General features: G+C 46.0%; 1 protein-coding gene across 1 annotated transcript in view; it reads right to left on the bottom strand.

Annotated features, from left to right (window-relative positions):
• The window catches only part of LOC126260354 (uncharacterized), a 109,326-nt gene that overhangs the window by 69,950 nt on the left and 15,311 nt on the right, over positions 1-24,065 (bottom strand). The window contains exon 2 of the mRNA XM_049957680.1: positions 20,649-20,761. Coding sequence (XP_049813637.1) covers positions 20,649-20,761 — 113 coding nt within the window. The remainder of the gene's footprint in view (positions 1-20,648; positions 20,762-24,065) is intronic.

Below are 24,065 nucleotides of genomic sequence, written 5' to 3'. Positions count from 1 at the left end.
AAAATGTTGTTGGTTATTACGTCTGAATACTGCAAGGTCGTTAGCCAAATAGTCATGAAACACTGCACAGCAAACTGATAATCCTCGACCAAAACCGACACAACTTTCGCTGGTCAATAGACAGACAAGACTAGCAAGTGCAGTGCACGCTACCTTCACTGAATAATAAAAGAGTGATCGTAGAGTTCGGCTACCGTGCACCATAACACCAGCACACTGAGAATAACAAGCTTAGGTGTGTAAGGATCGCCTGACCCTGGAAAAATTGTAAGATAGTTTAAAGCATCTTGTAATGTACATGAAGTGTGAGGACGCCAGGCTTTAATTTCCTCTAATTGTTGGACTGGGTAAACAAGTAGTTAACACAAAACAATGTTTTCTAAATATCTTCATTGAATTTACAAAGAAGGACGCTAACATTGTGGGGAGGTACTAAATTATATGGAAAACTGCATGGGGAAAACGCAAGAGCTTATCACTGTATGGACAACTCACGAATTCAATGTTGAGGAGACAAAATCACAAATTATAATCAGATGGAAGACTAAAGTTGCATACCAGAACAATTAAGTAGCTAGCTGCACAGAGAATAAATCGCACTACCGCACGTTGTGAAACTTAAATTCCTTCAAAATCAGCAGAGTGTGCACCCATTAGCACCACACATCGGCTTTGACATGGACACGAATATCGCTTATTCCATGAAAAAAGATGGGAACACAACAGGAACTTCCCACTCTTGCTGTACAGAACGCATCTTAAGAAACACTGTACTGTCCCCCCGATTGGTCGGCCTCTTTATGCCAGTCACAGTGACAGGGCTACTCAATTCGTTTGCATTACCAAAATTTTGGAGCGAAAGAAACTGTTTCTCACACTGACCAGGTGGTCCCACAACGTCTTAACCTTTGATGTTCATGCAGAAAAGGCAAAATATCACACTCCTTTATTCCCTGAGATCTATAGTGGTGGAATTGCGTCCCCTGCCCTCAGCTAGGTCAGGCACCAGCTCTGCCCACAAAAGAACGAAGCATGACGCAGGCTCACTTCCTCAGAAACTGTATGTCTCTCTGGGAGGATCGTCTCTCCTAATGAAATTCACGGACTGCTTTCTACTTACAACAGGACCCTGAAACCACACTGGGAGTGTTCTTTCCAAGAGAAAGCGCGAGCCTTCCTCTCAAGCTCTCACATACTGTAATCTCAATAAAATAACCACTAAATGATGATGATGTTTCGTTTGTGGGACGCTCAAATGCGCGGTTATCAGTGCCCGTACAAATTCCTAACGTTTGCTCAGTCCAAACTCGCCACATTCATGAATGATGATGAAATGATGAGTACAACACATACACCCAGTCATCTCGAGTCAGGGGAAAATCCCTGACCCCGCCGGGAATCGAACACGGGACCCCGTGCTCGGGAAGCGAGAACGCGACCGCGAGACCACGAGCTGCGGACTAACCACTAAATAGAGGCATAAAATATACAATAGTAATGTCACAAGGTAACTGTTTTTTAAGCTGATAGCATGGCAAGAGATACAAGACTGTTGCGTCAATTGAGGGGACAATACAACAAGCAGAAAGAAACAAGATGAGAAGAAGCAGTGGAGCCACCATAACATATTAGAACACTGAATGTAAAGTAAGACAGAGGCTATTTACTCTGAGAATTTTAATGTTTGTTCACACTGTTAAAGAATTACATTATTTTAAAGATTTATGTACATTTTACCTGAAGATGAGAAACTGCTTTCGAAACTCATCATACAACCTGCGACCTTATCACAATTTTATGTGGTGAGTGAAATTTTACTTTTTTCTGAAAGCAGGTTGATTTTATTCAGGATTCCAATACAACATGTTATTCCTCAGTCTTTTAGCTACAAAATCCTATTGTTCAAAATAATCTCCGTTCAGCGCGACCTTATTGTTCAAAATAATCTCCGTTCAGCGCGACAGCCTTACACCATCTTACTATCAGGGTTTGCATGCCCGCATGATACCAGTCTGCTGATCGACGTTGGAACCAACCTCTTATCGCATCATCATCCACGTACAGCTTCCCGCTGAGTGCATCCTTCATTGGGCCAAACAGATGGAAGTCGGAAGGCGCGAGATCCGCGCCGTAATGTGGATGAGGAAGAACAGCCCAATGAAGTTTTGTAACCCCTCTTGGGTGTGCAGCCTTGTGTGAGGCCTTACGTTGTCATGGGGAAGGAGAAGTTCGTTGGCTTTTTGTGGCGATGAACGCGCTGAAGTTGTTTTCTTAATTTCCTGAGGGTAGCACTATACGCTTTAGAGTACTTCGTTGCGTCATGGTAGAGGACATCAAACATAATACCAGACCGTCGCCATGACCGGCCGCTGTGGTCAAGAGGTTCTAGGCGTTTCAGTCCGAAACCACGCTGCTGCGACAGTCGCAGGTTCGAATCCTGCCTCGGGCATGGATGTGTGTGATGTCCTTAGGTTAGTTAGGTTTAGGTAGTTCTAAGTGTAGGGGACTGATGACCTCAGATGTAAAGCCCCATAGTACTTAGAGCCATTTGAACCATTTTTCAACCGTCACCATGTCTTGACCAGCTCAGAGTGCAGCTTTGAACTTTTTCTTCGGAGGAGAGGTGGTGTCGCGCCACTCCATGGACTGCTGTTTTGTTTCCGGTTCAAAGTGATGAAAGTATTTTTCACTACCTGTGACAATGTCTAACAAAAAATTATCACGCTCAGCTTCATAACCCGCAAGCAGTTCAGCACAGATGGTCCATCGTTGCTCGTTATGGTGTTTTGTTAGGTGGCGAGGAACCCAGCGAGCACAAACTTTTGAGTACCCCAGCTGATGGAAGAGTCTCGGCGCGACCAATAGAGACATCCAGTTGAGTAGCGAGGAGTCTGATTGTGATCCGTCGATCACCTCGAACGAGAGTGTCCGCACAGTCCAGCTCTGCAGGAGTCACAGCTGTTTGCGGCCGGCCAGTACGCAGGAGGTCGGACAGGTTTGTGCGACTTCGTTGGTATGATGACAACACCTCGCCCCACTGACTGTGGGTTTGTTCACTGCCATGTCTCCCTAGACAGTCTGTGATCGCCTATGAATATCTAAGATACTCTCGTTTTCCACCAAAAGAAACTCAGCTCTCCACTTGGAGCTCACCTCCGTTACAGACATCAATTTGAAGGCTACGTATAGCGACACCACCTGTCTGAAATCTACACTAATGGCCATTATAATTGCTACACCAAGAAGAAACGCAAATGATAAACGAGTATTCATTCATTGGACAAATATATTATACTAGAACTGACATGTGATTACATTTTCACGCAATTTGGATGCATAGATCCTGAGAAATCAGTACCCAGAACAACTATCTCTGGCCGTAATAACGGCCTTGATACGCCTGGGCATTGAATCAAACAGAGCTTGGATGGCGTGTACTGTAAGGCTGGTCCCGGCGGAGGTTCGAATCCTCCCTCGGGCATGGGTGTGTGTGTTTGTCCTTAGGATAATTTAGGTTAAGTAGTGTGTAAGCGTAGGTACTGAAGACCTTATCAGTTAATTCCCATACGATTTCACACACATTTGAAAATTTTTTGATAGCGTGTACAGCTACACCTGCCGATGCAGCTTCAACACGATACCACAGTTCATCAGGAGTAGTGACTGGCGTATTGTGACGAGCCAGTTGCTCGGCCACCATTGACCAGACGTTTTCAGTTGGTGAGAGATCTGGCCAGGGCAGCAGTCGAACATTTTCTGTATCCAGAAAGGCCCGTACAGGACCTGCAACATGCGGTCCTGCTAAAATGTAGGGTTTCGCAGGGATCGAATGAAGGGTAGAGTGACGGGTCGTAACACATCTTAAATGTTCCGTCCACTGTTCAAAGTGCCGTCAATGCGAACAAGGTGACCGAGACGTGTAACCAGTCGCACCCCATACCATCACGCCGGGTGATACGCCAGTATGGCGATGACGAATACACGCTTCCAATGTGCGTTCACCGCTATGTTGCCAAACTCGGATGCGACCATCATGATGCTGTAAACAGAACCTGAATTCATCCGAAAAAATGAAGGTTTGCCATTCGTGCGCCCAGGTTCGTCGTTGAGTACACCATCGCAGGCGCTCCTGTCTGTGATGCAGCATCAAGGGTAACCGCAGCCATGGTCTCCTAGCTGATAGTCCATGCTGCTGCAAACGTCGTCGAACTGTTCGTGCAGATGGTTGTTGTCTTGCAAACGTCCCCACCTTTTGACTCAGGGATCGAGACGTTACAGCCATGCGGATAAGATATCTGTCATCTCGACTGCTAGTGATACGAGGCCGTTGGGATCCAGCACGGCGTTCCGTATTACCCTCCTGAACCCACCGATTCCATATTCTGCTAACAGTCATTGGATCTCGACCAACGCGAGCAGCAATGTCGCGATACGATAAACCGCAATCGCGATAGGCTAGAATCCGACCTTTATCAAAGTCGGAAACGCAATGGTACGCATTTCTGCTCCTTACACGAGGCATCAGAACAACGTTTCACCAGGCAACGCCGCTCAACTGCTGTTTGTGTATGAGAAATTGGTTGGCAACTTTCCTCATGTCAGCACGTTGTAGGTGTCGCCACCGGCGCCAACCTTATGTGAATGCTCTGAAAAGCTAATCACAGCATCTTCTACCAGTAGGTTAAATTTCGTGTCTGTAGCACGTCATCTTCGTGGTGTAGCAATTTTAATGGCCAGTAGTGTATATTACTACAGGAACTGAAGCGGGAATATTCCTCGATTCCCACTAGAAATTCTGCATTTTTTCAATTAGAAAGGTACCGAAAAAAATATGTTGCATTACTTATTGAACACCCCTCGTAGTATTTTACAAACACAACCTTAGCTCCAGCTAAAATGGAACATACTAAATATATCATTATGTGAAATGTGAGTTACTACACTCCTGGAAATGGAAAACAGAACACATTGACACCGGTGTGTCAGACCCACCATACTTGCTCCGGACACTGCGAGAGGGCTGTACAAGCAATGATCACACGCACGGCACAACGGACACACCAGGAACCGCGGTGTTGGCCGTCGAATGGCGCTAGCTGCGCAGCATTTGTGCACCGCCGCCGTCAGTGTCAGCCAGTTTGCCGTGGCATACGGAGCTCCATCGCAGTCTTTAACACTGGTAGCATGCCGCGACAGCGTGGACGTGAACCGTATGTGCAGTTGACGGACTTTGAGCGAGGGCGTATAGTGGGCATGCGGGAGGCCGGGTGGACGTACCGCCGAATTGCTCAACACGTGGGGCGTGAGGTCTCCACAGTACATCGATGTTGTCGCCAGTGGTCGGCGGAAGGTGCACGTGCCCGTCGACCTGGGACCGGACCGCAGCGACGCACGGATGAACGCCAAGACCGTAGGATCCTACGCAGTGCCGTAGGGGACCGCACCGCCACTTCCCAGAAAATTAGGGACACTGTTGCTCCTGGGGTATCGGCGAGGACCATTCGCAACCGTCTCCATGAAGCTGGGCTACGGTCCCGCACACCGTTAGGCCGTCTTCCGCTCACGCCCCAACATCGTGCAGCCCGCCTCCAGTGGTGTCGCGACAGGCGTGAATGGAGGGACGAATGGAGACGTGTCGTCTTCAGCGATGAGAGTCGCTTCTGCCTTGGTGCCAATGATGGTCGTATGCGTGTTTGGCGCCGTGCAGGTGAGCGCCACAATCAGGACTGCATACGACCGAGGCACACAGCGCCAACACCCGGCATCATGGTGTGGGGAGCGATCTCCTACACTGGCCGTACACCACTGGTGATCGTCGAGGGGACACTGAATAGTGCACGGTACATCCAAACCGTCATCGAACCCATCGTTCTACCATTCCTAGACCGGCAAGGGAACTTGCTGTTCCAACAGGACAATGCACGTCCGCATGTATCCCGTGCCACCCAACGTGCTCTAGAAGGTGTAAGTCAACTACCCTGGCCAGCAAGATCTCCGGATCTGTCCCCCATTGAGCATGTTTGGGACTGGATGAAGCGTCGTCTCACGCGGTCTGCACGTCCGGCACGAACGCTGGTCCAACTGCGGCGCCAGGTGGAAATGGCATGGCAAGCCGTTCCACAGGACTACATCCAGCATCTCTACGATCGTCTCCATGGGAGAATAGCAGCCTGCATTGCTGCGAAAGGTGGATATACACTGTACTAGTGCCGACATTGTGCATGCTCTGTTGCCTGTGTCTATGTGCCTGTGGTTCTGTCAGTGTGATCATGTGATGTATCTGACCCCAGGAATGTGTCAATAAAGTTTCCCCTTCCTGGGACAATGAATTCACGGTGTTCTTATTTCAATTTCCAGGAGTGTATATCCAGGACTGAGCTGTTAATTCCATTGTTGTAAATAAAACGTGTGATTGCTCTTCGGACCTCAAAATACACATGGAAAATTCTTAGTAATTGTGATGAAAGAAATTCTGAATGTGAGGCCGTGCTCATGTTCCACCATTTATTACTAGTATCGCGTAAATTGCGTAAATTTATTCTGCTTATGGAAATTAAGACCCAATTAAAAGTAAGTAACTTGATGCACAACAGTATTTTTATTACTATCACCCTCTTTCAAGTTTAGGCCTACATTTTGTTCCTTCATCAAGGGAAATTATAATTGTAAAAAGCTGTTAAATGTCGTGTGTGTGTGTGTGTGTGTGTGTGTGTGGATGGGTGGGTGCGTGGGTGCGGGGGTGCGGGAGGGGGGGGGGGACACTTACGGGAGCCCAACGACGAGGTTATCAGCGCCCGTACACACAATAAAAGAAACAAATGTGGATAATATAGTGGAATGTTAACATACGCGCTGAGACAACGGAGAAATACTAAAATGTGCTTTACACGGCCGGAGTGGCCGTGCGGTTCTGGGCGCTACAGTCTGGAACCGAGCGACCGCAACGGTCGCAGGTTCGAATCCTGCCTCGGGCGTGGATGTGTGTGATGTCCTTAGGTTAGTTAGGTTTAATGAGTTCTAAGTTCTAGGCGACTGATGACCTCAGAAGTTAAGTCGCATAGTGCTCAGAGCCATTTGAACCATTTTTTTTTTTTGTGCTTTACAGAAGATTGAAACACAAGTAAAACTACAGAAGAGCTAAAAGAAATGCCCAGGGAATGTACCTGACTGACCACACACAAAAAACATGGGTCAGTCAGTCACCCTGTGAACACATTAAAACCATCCCCTTAAAATCTTGGAAAAAATATTGGACAATTCACACAACTATAAAACTCGAATCACGTCCGCCGCGGCCCGCTGGTCGAAAAAAAGCACAGTACAATGAAATGTGGTGCACGGTGATCTGCACGGCAGAAGCACCACACACTGAAGGTTATTGTAGGTCACTTCCAGCCTCTCGTCTTCCCATCGAAGCATGACTGTGTACCTCAACAGTGAGGGGATGGCACACTGAAAAATCTGAGGATCACCATACGCCTCCCTGGCTGCTAGATCGCCCTTTCGTTCCCCACAGTACCGATGTCCCCAGGTACCCAGCAGAAAGACACCTCCTTTCCCAGAATTTGTAGTTGGAGGAGAGCATCCTGGATAATACTCACTGTCATCACGTAAGTATTTGGTGTATGCAAAATGTTCTGAAATTTCGTAGACGGCTTTCTGCACGGAAACGAAATTGTGTTAAAGATATTACATAGAAAGTTCTGTTTATACACCTTTCTCACTTTGAGAGACTTTAGATGTCTTAGTTTGTGGGCAAATAATACATAATCTCATGAATTTGACTCGTTCTAGACTGCTGTAGGTCATCAATGGTGTCTGTTCTTTCGGACATGTCCGAAAGAACAGACAGCATATCCATGTAAGTTACAACAGTTGTGTACTAGCTTCTCTCATGAAATGATACAATGGTTTTATACCACCCTTGAGAACCAGGCCAGAGGAAGCGGAATGTCGTACCGATAAGTGAGTTCATACTGGTAAGTTCTTTGTAGTTATGGCTACTCTAGATTTTGTAACCACTGAAATAACATCACATACTTCCTCAGTCTGTGACGTTTCATTTCGTTTCTCCTTGCCTTCTGCATCCATCTAAGACCTGCACCCGTGGCTTGATTACTTTACAGCCGATAGATAACGCTGACAGAAATACACCACAGTACACTACGAAATACAAGTCCACTTCGTAAACAGGCTGCTGGAGCTGAGCTCTAATCGGTTAAACTGTGTATGTAATTACCACCGGAGACGGGAAGCTGCAGATTTGGACACTGTCATACATTTTCGTTACAAAAAAAAGCAAGTATGCGTGAACTACAGTTGATCAAAATAAAAGTGGCCTGGAAAATTTCTCATGCACCTGAAGTTAGGCAACCCAGATTACATCATCTGTCGCAGGCATGGATGATATGAGTTGGTTTTTCTATCTTAAGATGGATGACATATTTTCTGGGCTAGTTCTTTTCTTCGTCTCCCCCCAAACAAGCCTTCCTTGTGGTGCTCAAAGTGTCAGGCACATGAGAAAAGTTGAACATAAAACGGCATCATGTGGTCCTCTGGGCTTGTGCTGTGGCTCTAATGAGCTCATCGTCGATTTTACCTTCCATCCTTCCTTCAGATGGGGAGACTCCTATGTAAATTGTTCAATCAGATTGTGAGCGAGAGGAAATACCAAGACACTGGTGTGTATCATACATAACTGCTATCTATAAAAAAGGAAACAAGAAGCACCCAAATATTATAGGGGGATTGGTGTTATGGCGTTTATCAGCAGCCTTTACAGCGCTATACTGATAAATTAGTTGGAGAATATGTGCAGTCCTAAAGGATCGACTGCACGGCAACCATCGCAGCGCCGCGAAACGGCATCAAGAAAGCGCTGACTCCGCGCCAATGGATGGAGCGGGCAGCTCCACTCTCTAGGAAGACAGAGATCAGCGCCCCCTGTCAACGCTGACTTAACCAGCGAGTAGTAATACCGTGTATAGTAATTGCACCTAGGAGACACAAGAAGCATCTCAAGCCACATCATAACGAGAAGTTATGTTTCTTTCCTTCTTACAAGGGAACCTCCCAATCGCACCCCCCTCAGATTTAGTTATAAGTTGGCACAGTGGATAGGCCTTGTAAAACTGAACACAGATCAATCGAGAAAACAGCAAGAAGTTGTGTGGAACTATGAAAAAATAAGCAAAATATAATAAACTGAGTAGTCCATGTGTAAAAGATACAACAACAAGGAACGAGCATGTTCAGGAGTGCCGTGGTCCGGTGGTTAGCGTGAGCCGCTGCGAAGCGAGGGGTCCCAGGTTCAAGCCTTCCCTTGGCTGAAAATTTTAACTTTTTTCAGTTTATGTGACAAACGCTTATGTTTCCATCAGTTTTTTGGGAGTGATTATCACATCCACAAGAAAACCTAAATCGGGCAAGGTAGAAGAATCTTTTTACCCATTCGCCAAGTGTACACGTTAGGTGGGTTGACAACATATTCCTGTCATGTGACGCACATGCCGTCACCAGTGTTGTATAGAATATATCAGACGTGTTTTCCTGTGGAGGAATTGGTTGACCTATGACCTTGCGACCAAATGTTTTCGGTTCCCATTGGAGAGGCACGTCCTTTCGTCTACTAATCGCACAGTTTTGCGGTGCGGTCGCAAAACACAGACACTAAACTTATTACAGTGAACAGAGACGTCAATGAACGAAGGGACAGATCATAACTTTGCAAAAATAAAGAAAATTAACCTTTCACCCGAGGGAAGACTTGAACCAAGGACCTCTCATTCCGCAGCTGCTCACGCTAACCACGGGACCACGGCGTTCCTGAGCTCACACTCTCCTTGATGTTGCCTATCTTGCACACAGACTACTCAGTTTGTATATTTTGCTTATTTTTTCATAGGTCCACACAACTTCTTCCTGTTTTCTCTGTTGATCTGTGTTTAGTTTTTCAAGGCCTATCCACTGTGCTAACTTATAACTAAATCTGAGGGGGGTGCGATGGGGAGGTTCCCTTGTTAGAAATAAGGAATTCTAATAATTTGAAAATGTTATGAACATATCACTTTAGATTCCTGCCACCGGCTATTGAAACTTCTCTCCTTCCTTGTTTGCGTCGGTGCTGACTCCCACAGTAGCCGACACAAAACACTGAGATCAAGGGAAAGATACGAGAGGGACAAGCAGGTTTCACAGTTGAATGATCTTGTAGGGATGATATGTTTAGCCTTAGACAAATAAGTGAGAAGGCTTATTCCAAGGAGCCGGCCAAAGTGGCCGTGCGGTTAAAGGCGCTGCAGTCTAGAACCGCAAGACCGCTACGGTCGCAGGTTCGAATCCTGCCTCGGGCATGGATGTTTGTGATGTCCTTAGGTTAGTTAGGTTTAACTAGTTCTAAGTTCTAGGGGACTAATGACCTCAGCAGTTGAGTCCCATAGTGCTCAGAGCCATTTGAACCATTTTTGAGCTCATTACAAGGGGGCAACGACCTTGCCGCAGTGGATACACCTCTTTCCGTCACATCACCGCAGTTAAGCGCTATCGTGCGTGGCCGGCAGTTGGAAGGGTGACCGTCCGGGCCGCCATGCGCTGTTGTCATTTTTCGGGGTGCACTCAGCCTCGTGATGCCAATTGAGGAACTACTCAATCGAATAGTAAAGGCTCCGATCACAGAAAACCATCATAACGACCGTGAGAGCGGTGTGCTAACCACATGTCCCTCCTATCCTCATCCTCAGCTGAGGATGACACGGCGGTCGGATGGACCAGTTGTGGCCTGAAGACGGAGTGCTCTTATTCTATAGCTCAGCGAGCACACTTAATATTTGTAGATTTAGAAAAGCATATGATTCCGCTCCCATCACAGCACCATGCGGAGCGATGGAGTATACAGTTGTAGAAGCACAGCAAATATCCCTGATTCGTAGAATATACCACCAATCGTACGCAGCAGTTATAGCAGGGAGAAAGCTGAGTGAGACACTCCAAACATCGAAATGACTTAGATTGGGCTGCAGTATGTCGCCGACCCTGTTTAAAATATATATGCAGTATATATTGGAACAGTGGAATCAGTTTTGCGAATGTATGGGAATTCCCTTCCACCGTGATACTCTCATTACTATTTGCCGATGATCAAGTACTGATACCACGAAGTAGAGAGGATGTCAAATTTATGAAAAAGAAGTTAATGGGAGCACTTGAACTAGGCAGGCTTAGAATAAATATGATCAAAACAGTAACATCTGATAGTGGGAAGAGATGGAAGGGATATAGTGCTGCCATAAGGAACTATTAAAGCTGTAAAGCAGTTTAAATACTTAGGATCGATGGTCCATTCCTCGGGAAGGTATGAAGCAATGCGGAGTGCAGGATCCAGCAGCCAAGAGAAGCAATTAAAATGCTAAATGGAGTTCTGTAAAGCCAGGAAGTATCAAAAGAAACAAAGAAGAGGATTCTGCAAACAATAGTGGAAAGTATACTTACATACGGTGCAGAAGGATGGACCCTGGGGGAGCGGCAAAGAAGCAGAGTACAGGCAGCCGAGATGGATGGAGAGCAGCCAGGATATGTAGAACAGGGTAGAGAAGAAATCAGTAATTTAGGCTGACAATGGATATGGAACAATCAGTCGTGCAGAAAATTGAGAGTAGAGCTCTCCAGTGGTATAGCCTTGGGTACGGAGTATGGAGCAAGGACTATGGCCAAAAGCAATCCTGGAATGGTCGTCACCAGGAAGGAGGATGTGTGGACAGTCGAGATTAATATGGAAAACGGGAGTAATTACACTGATAAGGAAGAAAGATCTGAAAGAGAAAGACTGCCATGATCGTGAAGGCTGGCGAATGGGAATACAGGACAACTGCTGACGAATGGGGAAGCCCTTAAAAGTAAAAATGAAATCCTTCCTTCCTGGCACCAAGGGGACCATCGAGCGTAATGTCCCCCATTGAAGCCATCAGCTGTACCACATCCTGTGTGATACAGTGCGAAGATATTCAGGGCTTAATCCAGTAAATGTAGGGTACGATAAGGGGAAAAAACTTTCGAATTCAACCAGGCAAAGGGACGAGCTTTCTTTATAAGTGTATGGAACACATGGACCACTTGCAATGGGTATTGAACATAAATTTTATTTTGCCTAAGATTCATAGATTTCTGGAAGGCTCTTGACTCAGTTTCTACAAAAACTGTACCAAAGGCATTTCTCGTGAACAAAATTTGCTAGATTACCAGGAATTTCTAATTTGATACAGGAATCAGACAAGGGGACCTCGTATCATGAAAACTACACTACTGGCCATAAAAATTGCTACACCAAGAAGAAATACAGATGATAAATGGGTATTCATTGGACAAATATATTACACTATAACTGACATGTGATTACATTTTCACGCAATTTGGGTGCATAGATCCTGAGAAATCAGTACCCAGAACATCCACCTCTGGCCGTAATAACGGCCTTGATACGCCTGGACATTGAGTCAAACAGAGCTTGAATGGCGTGTACATATACAGCTGCCCATGCAGCTTCAACACGATACCACAGTTCATCAAGAGTAGTGACTGGCGTATTGTGACGAGCCAGTTGCTCGGCTACCATTGACCAGACTTTTACAGTGGTGAGAGATGTGGAGAATGTGCTGGCCAGGGCAGCAGTCGAACATTTTCTGTATCCAGAAAGGCCCGTACAGGACCTGCAACATGCGGTCGTGCATTATCCTGCTGAACTGTAGGGTTTAGCAGGGATCGAATGAAGGGTAGAGCCACGGGTCGTAACACACCTAAAATGTAACGTCCACTGTTCAAAGTGCCGTCAATGCGAACAAGAGGTGACCGAGACGTGTAACCAATGGCACCCCGTACCATCACGCCGGGTGATACGCCGGTATGGCGATGACGAATACACGCTTCCAGTGTGCGTTCACCGCGATGTCGCCAAAAACGGATGCGACCATCATGATGCTGTAAACAGAACCTGGATTCATCCGAAAAAATAACGTTTTGTCATTCGTGCACCCAGGTTCGTCGGTGAGTACACTATCTCAGGCGCTCCTGTCTGTGATGCAGCATCAAGGGTAACCGCAGCCATGGTCTCCGAGCTGATAGTCCATGCTGCTGCGAACGTCGTCGAACTGTTCGTGCAGATGGTTGTTGTCTTGCAAACGTCCCCATCTGTTGACTCAGGGATCGAGACGTGGCTGCACGATCCGTTACAGCCATACGGGTAAGATGCCTGTCATCTGGACTGCTAGTGATACGAGGCCTTTGGGATCCAGCACGGCGTTCCGTATTACCCTCTTGAACCCACAGATTCCATATTCTGCTAACAGTCATTGGAACTCGACCAACGCGAGCAGCAATGTCGCGATACGATAAACCACAATCGCGATAGGCTAGAATCCGACCTTTATCAAAGTCGGAAACGCGATGGTACGCATTTCTCCTCTTACACGAGGCATCACAACAACGTTTCGCCAGGCTACGCCGGTCAACTGCTGTTTGTGTATGAGAAATCGGTTGGAAACATTCCTCACGTCAGCACGTTGTAGGTGTCGCCACCGGCGCCAACCTTGTGTGAATGCTCTGAAAAGCTAATCATTTGCATATCACAGCATCTTCTTCCTGTCAGTTAAATTTCGCGTCTGTAGCACGTCATCTTCGTGGTGTAGCTATTTTGATGGCCAGTAGTGTACTTTCAGCAGTGTAGAAGAAGCTTACTTAGCAAAAAACGGCTTGCGATCCAGAAAGGACGAACTATGGAAGTCACGAGTGTGGTGAAAACATTTTTAAATCAATTCATTCGCGAACAACAGCGGACAATTGAGAGGGTAGTCATATGACTGGCCAATGAATTTTACTATTAAGGGCAGTTAAAAATACTATATAAGAAAAAAGTGGAGAGTTGCAACAGCGGACTTACGATATTTCTTGAGATACACTGGATGTTACCTTCGCTTCACATGACGCCTCTCTGTTGAGAATGGCACACTAAGTTGTTTTAGTTAGGAAGTCTTCAATCCAGTCGCTTGTCTTTTCGTATCCGCATGAATTTGGTTTACTAGACAACAGTGCGAAAGTGAGCAAGTTGGGTTTCACACGATCGGTTTTATCGGAAACCTAGTTGATTCCTACATGCGAGTTTTTCAAATGGTTCGAAAGGCTGTGAGCACTATGAGACTTAGCTTCTGAGGTCATCGGTCGCCTAGAACTTAGAACTACTTAAACCTAACTAGCCTAAGGACATCGCACACATCTATGCCCGCGGCAGGATTCGAACCTGCGACCATATCGGTCGCGCGGTTCCAGACTGTAGCGCCTAGAACCGCTCGGCCACCCCGGCCGGCAAAAACTCTGCATCTCTTGCACTACAAATACGCTCCATTTTCTAGTCACATGACTTCTTTCAGCGACATTCGGTATGCTGAAGCATACAAGCGGCCAGTTCCTCCATATACCTACTTAATTTACAAAAATGTAATGGGCATTGCTGGAGTGTCTGCGGCCTTTTCTCTGTCAAGTAATTCGAGTGGATTTTTAGTTCTACTCTGACATGTTTTTATATATGTAAATTTTGCTTTCAAACGACGGTATAAGTCGCTACTACTGGTGATTCTTTTTAATGAAGTAGTTTCGGAATACATGATGTAGCACTTCGGTCTCAATTTTATCTGTCTTCTCGTTCAATGAAAATCTGAACAGACAACATAGTTCCATTTACCGATTTTATGAGTCCCGCTAAAAACTAATGCCTCCAAATTTTTCAAGTGAAAGTTATTAAGGTATTTTAAATAAAACAAACGATATTAACATTCTACGTCTTTATTCTTCATGCCTACATATCTGCAGCTGCCTGCCGCTAGAGAGTCTCTGACATGGCGGTGTGTAACGTAACTGAGTGCGTGAGAAACAGTGTGCTGTGATCAAGTTTCGAATTCGAAGAATTCGACCACACACCGAGTAACCTCCCCTACGCCCGCCCGGTTGGCCGTGCGGTCTAACGCACGGCTTTCCGGGCGGGAAGGAGCGCCGGTCCCTGGCACGAATCCGCCCGGCGGATTTGTGTCGAGGGTCGGTGAGCCGGCCAGTCTGTGGATGGTTTTTAGGCGGTTCTCCATCTGCCTCGGCAAATGCGGGCTGGTTCCCCTTATTCCACCTCAGCTACGCTATGTCGGTGATTGCTGCGCAAACAAGTTCTCAAATTAAAACTGTGTGCCCGACCGAGACTCGAACTCGGGACCTTTGCCTTTCGCGGGCAAGTGCTCTACCATCTGAGCTACTGAAGCACGACTCACGGCCGGTCCTCACAGCTTTACTTCTGCCAGTATCTAGTCTCCTACCTTCCAAACTTTACAGAAGCTCTCCTGCGAACCTTGCAAGGGGGGTCCACCGGGGGCCGAACCGCACAATAAACCGGGGTTCGGTGTGGGGCGGCGGAGGGGTGAAGTGTACTGCGGTAGTCGTCGTGGGATTGTGGACCACTGCGGCTGCGGCAGGGACAGAGCCTCTCCGTCGTTTCTAGGTTCCCGGTTAACATAACGTAACCTTCCCTTCAGCTTGACAATGCCATACGACACACGAGCGCTACGACATCTCCGACAATCCGACGCCTTGAGTTCACTGTCATCGATCAGTTTCCAAAACTAATAGGACACTTTCGAGGACTTCACTTTGATAGTGATGAAGCAGTGCAAGCAAAGGTGATGTTGTGACTCTGTCAAACATTCAACAGTGACAATATCAATAAATGGCCACTACTTGGGGTGCATGCGTCGCCAGGACGCCTATGTTGAGAAATAAAAATGTAAACATGAAGAATATAGATGCAGAATATTAATAATGTTTTCTTTTATTTAAAAAACTTTAAGAGTTTTAACATATTTGGGGGCATTACTTTTCAGCACACCTTCGTACATTGCACTGAAGCTCTTCTGCCAACTCAGCAGATAAGATTCACTGAATGGTTCTTCCACAGCTGATCTTCCGTTTGTTTTGGTCATTTTTAGTGATCTCATTCTGTAGTTTGTCTCCGCTATTCAAAATATCATTGTATGTATGTGCTGGAGAAAAGTATGGACATTTTGCCGGTTATTAGCTGTGTGCGCACAATGCCTAACCACACTACTACAAAAGAAACTTGAGTATAAATCAGTAAATGAAACAGAACATTCTAAATTCTTGTGGTAAGGTACTATGGGACCAAACTACTTAATCTAACTTAAACTAACTTACGCTAAGGACAACACACACACCCATGCACGAGGGCGGACTCGAACCACCGACGGGAGGAGGCGCGCGAACCGTGACAAGGCGCCTTGGAACCCGCCACTACCCTGCGCGTCTCTAAATTCTTCGGTGTGTATATTGATAGGAACTTGAAGTCAGGCGTTAGATATTTTCTTAAACGTCTAAACTGTGCAAAAAATGGTTCAAATGGCTCTGGGCACTATTGGACTTAACTTCTAAGCTCATCAGTCCCCTAGAACTTAGAACTACTTAAACCTAACTAACCTAAGGACATCACACACATCCATGCCCGAGGCAGGATTCGAACCTACAACCGTAGCGGTCGCGCGGTTCCAGACTGTAGCGCCTATAACCGCTCGGCCACCCCGGCCGGCAAAAACTCTGCATCTCTTGCATTACAAACAATATTACATTATGTTACATGAAAATATGAAAACGTTGACTTGCTTTTCCACTTTTCATTCTCTAATGTGGGTACCGTACTGAGGTAAGTCGTCACCGAGCAAACAGTAATAAGGATAATATATAGTGTTCACTATGAAATCCATTCCAAATTGGTCTTTAAACAGTACATTTACTCCACTATGTAGTTTATCAACGAATAATCACAGCTTCTAAAACAACCGTGTCATTCTTAAATATGATTAAGGGAGAAGAAAGAACGTAATTATTCAGCACTCAGTCTTAGCCTAGCACAGAAAGAAGTGAAGAAGTAACTTAACAGATAATAAAATTAACTTTAACTAATAATTAACTAAAAAAACACGAACTGAAATCATGTCTGCGTGACAACTCCTGTTACTTCATAGAATTCCTGAATGTATAATGAAATGGTGTGTGTGTGTGTGTGTGTGTGTGTGTGTGTGAGAGAGAGAGAGAGAGAGAGAGAGAGACAAAGAGAGAGTGAACTTATTAAAGTACGAACTACTGTATGGTATAGCTGTATACACCGCTGACGAAAGTTTCGCGAACGCCGATGGCTGGGACCTTTTACTAGATGTATGACGGTGTTCTCCCGCTGAATATGTAATAAATGTGAGTTGTAAAAGGGCCCTGAAGATAGTGAAGGTATCATCGAAACCGCTCGCAAATATGGAAAAACTAAAATACATAGCTTTAGGTATTACAATTGCTGCACATAAATATACATCTGCTGTCCGTGTTGCGATCAGAAAATGGATGTATGGAAATTGTCATGAGAATGGTCATTACGTAACCATGTCTTACAATGAGAGAGTGCACTGTAATTTTGAGACACTCGTTCCGTATTACAGTGAGAGACTTTGGAACTAAATTAAGCCAAAGTAAACCAAGATTGTGAGCCAAGGAGCTAAACTAAACGGATCACCTTACGCTGCTGTGTCTTCTTCAGTTTTTTCATACTTATAGGATCTTAAGCTTGGTGCCTGGGTATCAGTTACATAAAGCAGTACTACACAATTCTTTAAATAGATTGTCTTTCAGGATCAGAAAATTAATTTTAAAACATTTCGACACAATTGATATTTTGGCCGGTGGCTGAGTGCATTTTCTGGTAGCTGAGTGCTTAACGTAAACATCTAGTAATCATAAAGTCTTTCTTCCAATCTCATTGGTAGCGCGTAGTGTGAAAATCTTGGAAACGTGATATCGACGGTACGAATCTCACAAGTTCCCGCGTTTTTCTTCCTTTTCAATTACATTCTGTATTTATTATCAATTGAAAATATTAAGTGACACTGCATCAAAAATTTTTAATAAAATTTACATTTTTTTAATTTTTAGTTACTAGTTGTACGAAAATAAATTAAAATTTAGTACAGACATACGATATGTCTTATTGTTAAATGAAAAAATTATATAGCCTAAATCAAAAATACGTTCCATCTCTGGAAACAAAAAGTATTTCATTTTCTACTTTATGTTTCGTATTTTTGTAGCAATTTCAGTTTCTTGTAATGTGATCAGTAACTAAGGACAACGCAGTAGCTGGAGAGTGCAGAGAAATAGTCTATCTCAGGGAAGCGTCTTGGCTCCACTTCTATTCAACATTTATACCAACGACCAGCCATTGACCCCGGGCACAAGGAGATTCTTATATGCAAATGACCTAACCCCTGCTACGCAGAGCACATGCTTTGAAGCAGTGGAAAGAAACCTGACAACTGCACTTATAACACTGTCAAGCCACTACAATCGGAACTAACTCAGACCAAACCCTTCGAACACTCAAGTGTTTGCCTTTCATTTAAGGAACAGGGAAGCTAATCGTGAGCTACATGTTGAATGGTAAGGCCTCCAATTGCAGCATCACCACGCCCCTAAATATTTGGGAGTCACTATCGACAGAACTCTGACATTCAAAACTCGCTGCAAGAACACCAGAATGAAAATCTCCACTCGAAACAACCTAATTCGCAAACTAGTGGGGACGCAGTGGTGCTCACACCCACAAACTATTCGCTCTTCTGCAACGGAACTGCGCTTTTCTACTGCCGAATATGCTTCCCCAGTCTGCTACAGGTCATCTCAAGCCAGACATGCTCTCAACGAAACCTGCAGGTTGATCACAGGTCGCTTAAGACCTGCCCCAACTGATAAGCTCTACTACCTGGCTGGAATAGCGCCACCATGGGTATGCAGAGCAGTGGCTGCCAACAAGCAGAGACTGAAAGTGGAACATAATCCACCACAGCAACGGCTGAGCTCGCGAAAGAAAATTCGAGAAGCTCACCATTTCACCAGAGAGTTTTGGAAGAAGTCGACGCCTCACCTGCACGGATGGATGCCAGAAGCTGAAGAACTACCACCTGGACACAATGAAATCTGGCTGGTGTGGAAATCTGTAAACAGATCACAATCAGGAGTTGGACGATCCAGAGACAACCTGAAGAGATGGGGCTTCATAACAGAAGATACGTCCTGTGATTGTGGACAAGGACAAACCACAAGCCACATGTTTCAGTGCCCTTTGTGCCCTATATCCTGCACGAAGAATGATCTCCTGCAAGCCACTCCAAGCGGCACATGTAATATAAATACAATTTGTATGTGTATATGTGTGTATGGCTACTGTATATTTGTATCTTTCTGACTCGAGAATATATATAGTAACCAAAAATAAAAAGATGTAATTTTTTGTTAAATGTTAAGTTTCAGTATATCTTATTTTCCATTTCCATTTGTTAGTGAATATGGAACTGTAATAAAAGTGAGAAAAGTTTGTTGCAGGAGAGATTCGAACCACTGGCATACAATTACAAGACTTGTACGCTACGCACCTTTTTCCCAGTGTGTGGCTTTCGTCTACTTTCTGACATAGACTAGCAGTCATGTTAAGAATTGCAGCATATATAAATTATTTATAATAAATAGCATGGACTATTGCCGATAATACTTTTATTAAATTAATAACAAAGACCCAGAATCTCTTAGAAAACAAAGGATGGAAAAAAGATAATTGGAGTTAGATAGATGTGAACCTGCTACCTTTCGCTTGAATGTTTACGACACTTCTTTTTCCTGATCGCTTTCTTTACGTAAAAATATATAAATAAAAAAGCTGCAGAATGCAACTATGAGTCGAACACAGACCCTCCGTCCCACATGTAAACGTCCTTCTCTGATACAAAAACTCAAGCATAAACTGTATCTCCAAAAAACACAGCAAGTCAGCAGAAAACGTCAGAAAATGTAAATGGGGAAAACTGACCGTTTCTTGTTGGCGGACGATGGGAGATGAACGCATGCGGGGCGGTGCCTCCGGCTTGCTGACAGGGAGGGGCGTGGGGCGGGGTGGGGGGGGGGGTGGAATTGTCAGGGGTCGACTACACGAGACCTGGCCATAGCGTCTCCAATCGGAAGCCGACAAGAACGGACAGTCGTGGAAGGAGATAGTGACAATCGTGAAATTCCATCATGTATCACAGCAGTAGTAGGTAATGGAGAGGGGAAACGCAAAACAAGGACAATGCGGTAGCATGCGTTGCGCCAGACAGGAGCTACAAGTAATGTGAGAGAGTGGTAGAAGTGACCCTCTACAGAAGTCGGGCTAACTGCGGCAGGCATACATCGCGCAAGTAATTCGAGGGATAGGCGCGGTAGCGTGGAGGTCTTTCAATCACCACGTGTGCATTCTGTAGGAGGGTCCCAAGACCGATCCACGATTTGACCCCGTCACACAGCTATGAGCGACTATGTCATTTAGTTCGAATTGTTTCGTACTTAACAGCATTTGGAAATCTTCTAATCTTCAAAGGCGATTTTGTGTGACTTTTTTGTGAATTGCGTCGTTCTGCTTTAGGAAATTTACTACCGACACAGCTCCAAATGTTATAAATTTGAAGAAAAGCGAAGAAATTCCTTTGAAAGAACTCCTCGGCAGGAGGTGAGGCGCAGCGCCGGACAGCGGGACGCACCGGAAGACATCCTCCGTGCCCTCGCTGAGGTCCTCCGCGTGAAGCAGCACCTCCCCGCTCAGCTCCCGCAGTAGCGCGTCCACTTTGGGTCTCGCCAAGTAGAATTGCACCATCTGTCAACACACATATATTCGCAAAAATGGTTGAAATGGCTCTGAGCACAGTGGGACTTAACATCTGAGGTCATCAGTCCCCTAGAACTTAGAACTACTTAAACCTGACTAACCTAAGGACATCACACACATCCATGCCCGAGGCAGGATTCGAACCTGCGACCGTAGCAGTCGCGCGGTTCCAGACTGAAGCGCCTAGAACCGCGCGGTCACAACGGCCGGCCACACATTCGCACACCTACTATTTAGCAAAGAGAATGTTTCCAGCATCTTACCTGCTTGGAGCGCTGTCATAATAGACGGTGCATTGTTAACTACGAGAGGTGCTCAATAAGTAAAGCTACACTTTTTTTCTCGGAAAATTTCGGTTGAAAAAATGCGGAATTTTTTTGGGACATCGTGGAATATTCCCGTTTCAGCCCCTCCAATTTCATGAAGTTCCGATAGGCGCTGTACGTAGCCTTCAGAGTGGCTTCTGTAACGGAGGTGAGTTCCAAGTAGAGAGCTGTCATTGAGTTTCTTTTGACAGATAACCAAAGCATCGCAGATATTCATAGACTCTTGCAGAATGTCTACGGAGACCTGGAGGTAAACAAAAACACGGTGAGACGTTGGTGGAGACGTCTGTCATCATCGCAAAGAGGTCACGCAAACTTGTCCATCTCCCGCGTGGTGGCCGGCCGCACAGAGCTGTGAACATTGAAACGTGCGGACACTCTCATTCGAGCTGACTGATGAAACGCAATCAGAAACCTTTTTGCACTCCTAGATGTTTCTGTTGGTATTACTGACACACTCGTCCATCAGTTGGAGTATCCAAATGTGTGTATCCGCTGGTTTCCTCGCTGCCTAACAGAAGACTATAAAAAGCAACGAAGGACCATCCGTGCGGAGTGCTGGCGCGTTAAGAGGCTGGTTGTGACAATTTTTTGTTGATCATCGTCAGGGGCGAGTAAAATGGAAATGAGCGTATGGCGTCGTTGGCCGGGAGTTCCCACACGGGAAGTTCGGTCGCGAAGTGCAAGTCTTATTGAGTGCGACGCCACATTGGGCGACTTGCGCGTCGACAATGGGGATGAAATGATGATGAGGACAGCACAACACCCAGTCCCTGCGGGGAGAAAATCTCCCTCCCCAGCCGGGAACTGAACCCGGGCCCCCGTGTCTGGCATTCCAACGCGCTGACCGTTCAGCTATTGGGGCGGATAGAAGCGAGTAAACATGCGTTCATCACTTCGAACCGGAAACAAAACGGCAGTTCATGGGGTGGTGCCACACCATCTCTCCTCCGAAGAAAAAGTTCAAAGCCGCACCATCAGCTGTAAAGAAATGGCCACGGTCTTCTGGAACTGAAGGAATTATTCTGTATGATGTCCTCCCGTGGTGCAGCGATCAACCCTCAAGCATATAGAGCTGCCCTCAGGAAACGGGAGAAACGACTTCGCCGTCTTCGTTGCCACAAAAATGCAAACGAACTTCTCCTTTTCCATGCCAACGAGAGGAGCTCACAAAATTTCATTGGACTGTTCTTCTCATCCACCCTACAGTCTGGATCTCGCACCTTCCGACTTCCATGTTTACGGCTCAATGAAGGATGCATCCCGCAGTAAGCAGTACATAGGGATGGGGCGAGTTGGCAGGGGTCGACCCCACGAAGCTTGGTCACAGCATGTCCAACACTACCAATCAACCAGAAGCCGACAAGAAGGTACAGTGAGAGAATTGATGCAGCAAAATTTTGGCTCCCACGTCGACCAATAGGATGGGGCCATGTGGGCATACAGGCTCCCCCCAGTAAGGTGACGTAAGGCCGTCGCGTTGAACGGAGCTTATGTTGAATAACAGGGTTTTGTAGACAAAAGACTTGGGAATAATTTGCTGTATTGGAATCCTGAATAAAACCACGCCACTTTCAGGAAAAAAGTATTGCATTACTCACTGAAATCTCCTCGTAGATATACTATTTGATCAACCGTATCTGGACGTCCCTATCTAATACAAAATTAACCACTAGATGTCACGCCTGGCGGACCTGCCAGTACAAAAGCACGCGGGGGGTACTGTCAGTAGAGAAGCAGTAACAAAGGAATAGCTCGGCCAGGAGAACTCAGTGACTCCGAACGTGGATGTCACCTGAGTAACAAATCCATCACGGACATTTCAAGCCCTCTAAAGCTGCCCAAGTCGACTGTTGCTGATGTGGTCGTGAAGTGGAATCGCGAAGCACCAGCTGAATAAAGACTAGGCAGACCTCGTGTATTGACGGACATGGACGGTCGAGCATTGCGGAGGGTGGTTCCAAAAAATAGCATGAAACCAGCGGAAGGAATCACTCGTGAGTTCCAAGGTGCTTCCATTGGTTCAACTGTCACAATGACTGTACTTAGGTAGTTAAAAATAATGGGCTAAAATTATCGAGCAGCTCCTCATAAGACATATAAGGGGCGTTCAAAAAGAAACGAGCTGGAGGTATAATTACAGAAACCAGTACCTGTATGTTAGAAATCTCGACCCTGGCTGTTGAGAAACTTGTCCCACTGTGACACAAGGCGGTGAATGGCTGTCTCATAAAATTCCCGAGGCTGCGATGTTAACCAGTTCTGCACGTACAGCTGGACGTCGTCGTCCGACGTGAATCGTTTGCCCCTCAGAGCCTTTTTAAGGGGACCAAAAATGGCGTAATCACAGGGAGAGAGGTCCGGACTGTATGGTGGGTGGCCGAGAACCTCACATTTGAATTTCTGCAGGAATGCTGCGACTGTGTTGGCCGTATGGGGCTTTGCATTGTCGTGGAGCAGAACGACCCCGCGGGTGAGATTGCCTGGTCGTTTTGATTTGATCGCTTGACGAAGTGTGGTCAAGGTTTGCGAGTAACGCTGGGCATTCACTGTTGTGGCGTGCTGTAGAAGTGAATCGGAAGGCGGCCATCTTGCTCAAAGAAGAACGTCAGCATAACCTGTCCTGCACTCGTGTGGACGACGACGTCCAGCTGTACGTGCGGTTCTGGTTAACATCGCAGTCCCGGGAATTTTATGAGTCAGCCATTCACCGCCTTGTGTCACTGTGGGACAAGTGTCTCAACAGCCAGGGTCAGGACTTCTAACATACAAGTTATAAAGTGAAATGATAATTAAGTCGAAACCCTTAGCTGCTGACAGGTGTTGATATACATCAATGGGGACAGTTAAAAATGTATGCTCCAATCAGGACTCGAACCCAGGATCTCCTGCAGACGCTCTATTCATGTGAGCCACCGAGGGCACAGAGGATAGTGCGACTGCAGGGACTCAGCAGCTTAGTCTGC

The sequence above is a fragment of the Schistocerca nitens genome, chromosome 5, assembly GCF_023898315.1.
Source record: "Schistocerca nitens isolate TAMUIC-IGC-003100 chromosome 5, iqSchNite1.1, whole genome shotgun sequence".
NCBI classification, from domain to species: domain Eukaryota; kingdom Metazoa; phylum Arthropoda; class Insecta; order Orthoptera; family Acrididae; genus Schistocerca; species Schistocerca nitens.
The sequence above is the reverse complement of the archived record's forward strand: the minus strand, read 5'-3'. Positions and strand labels throughout refer to the sequence as shown.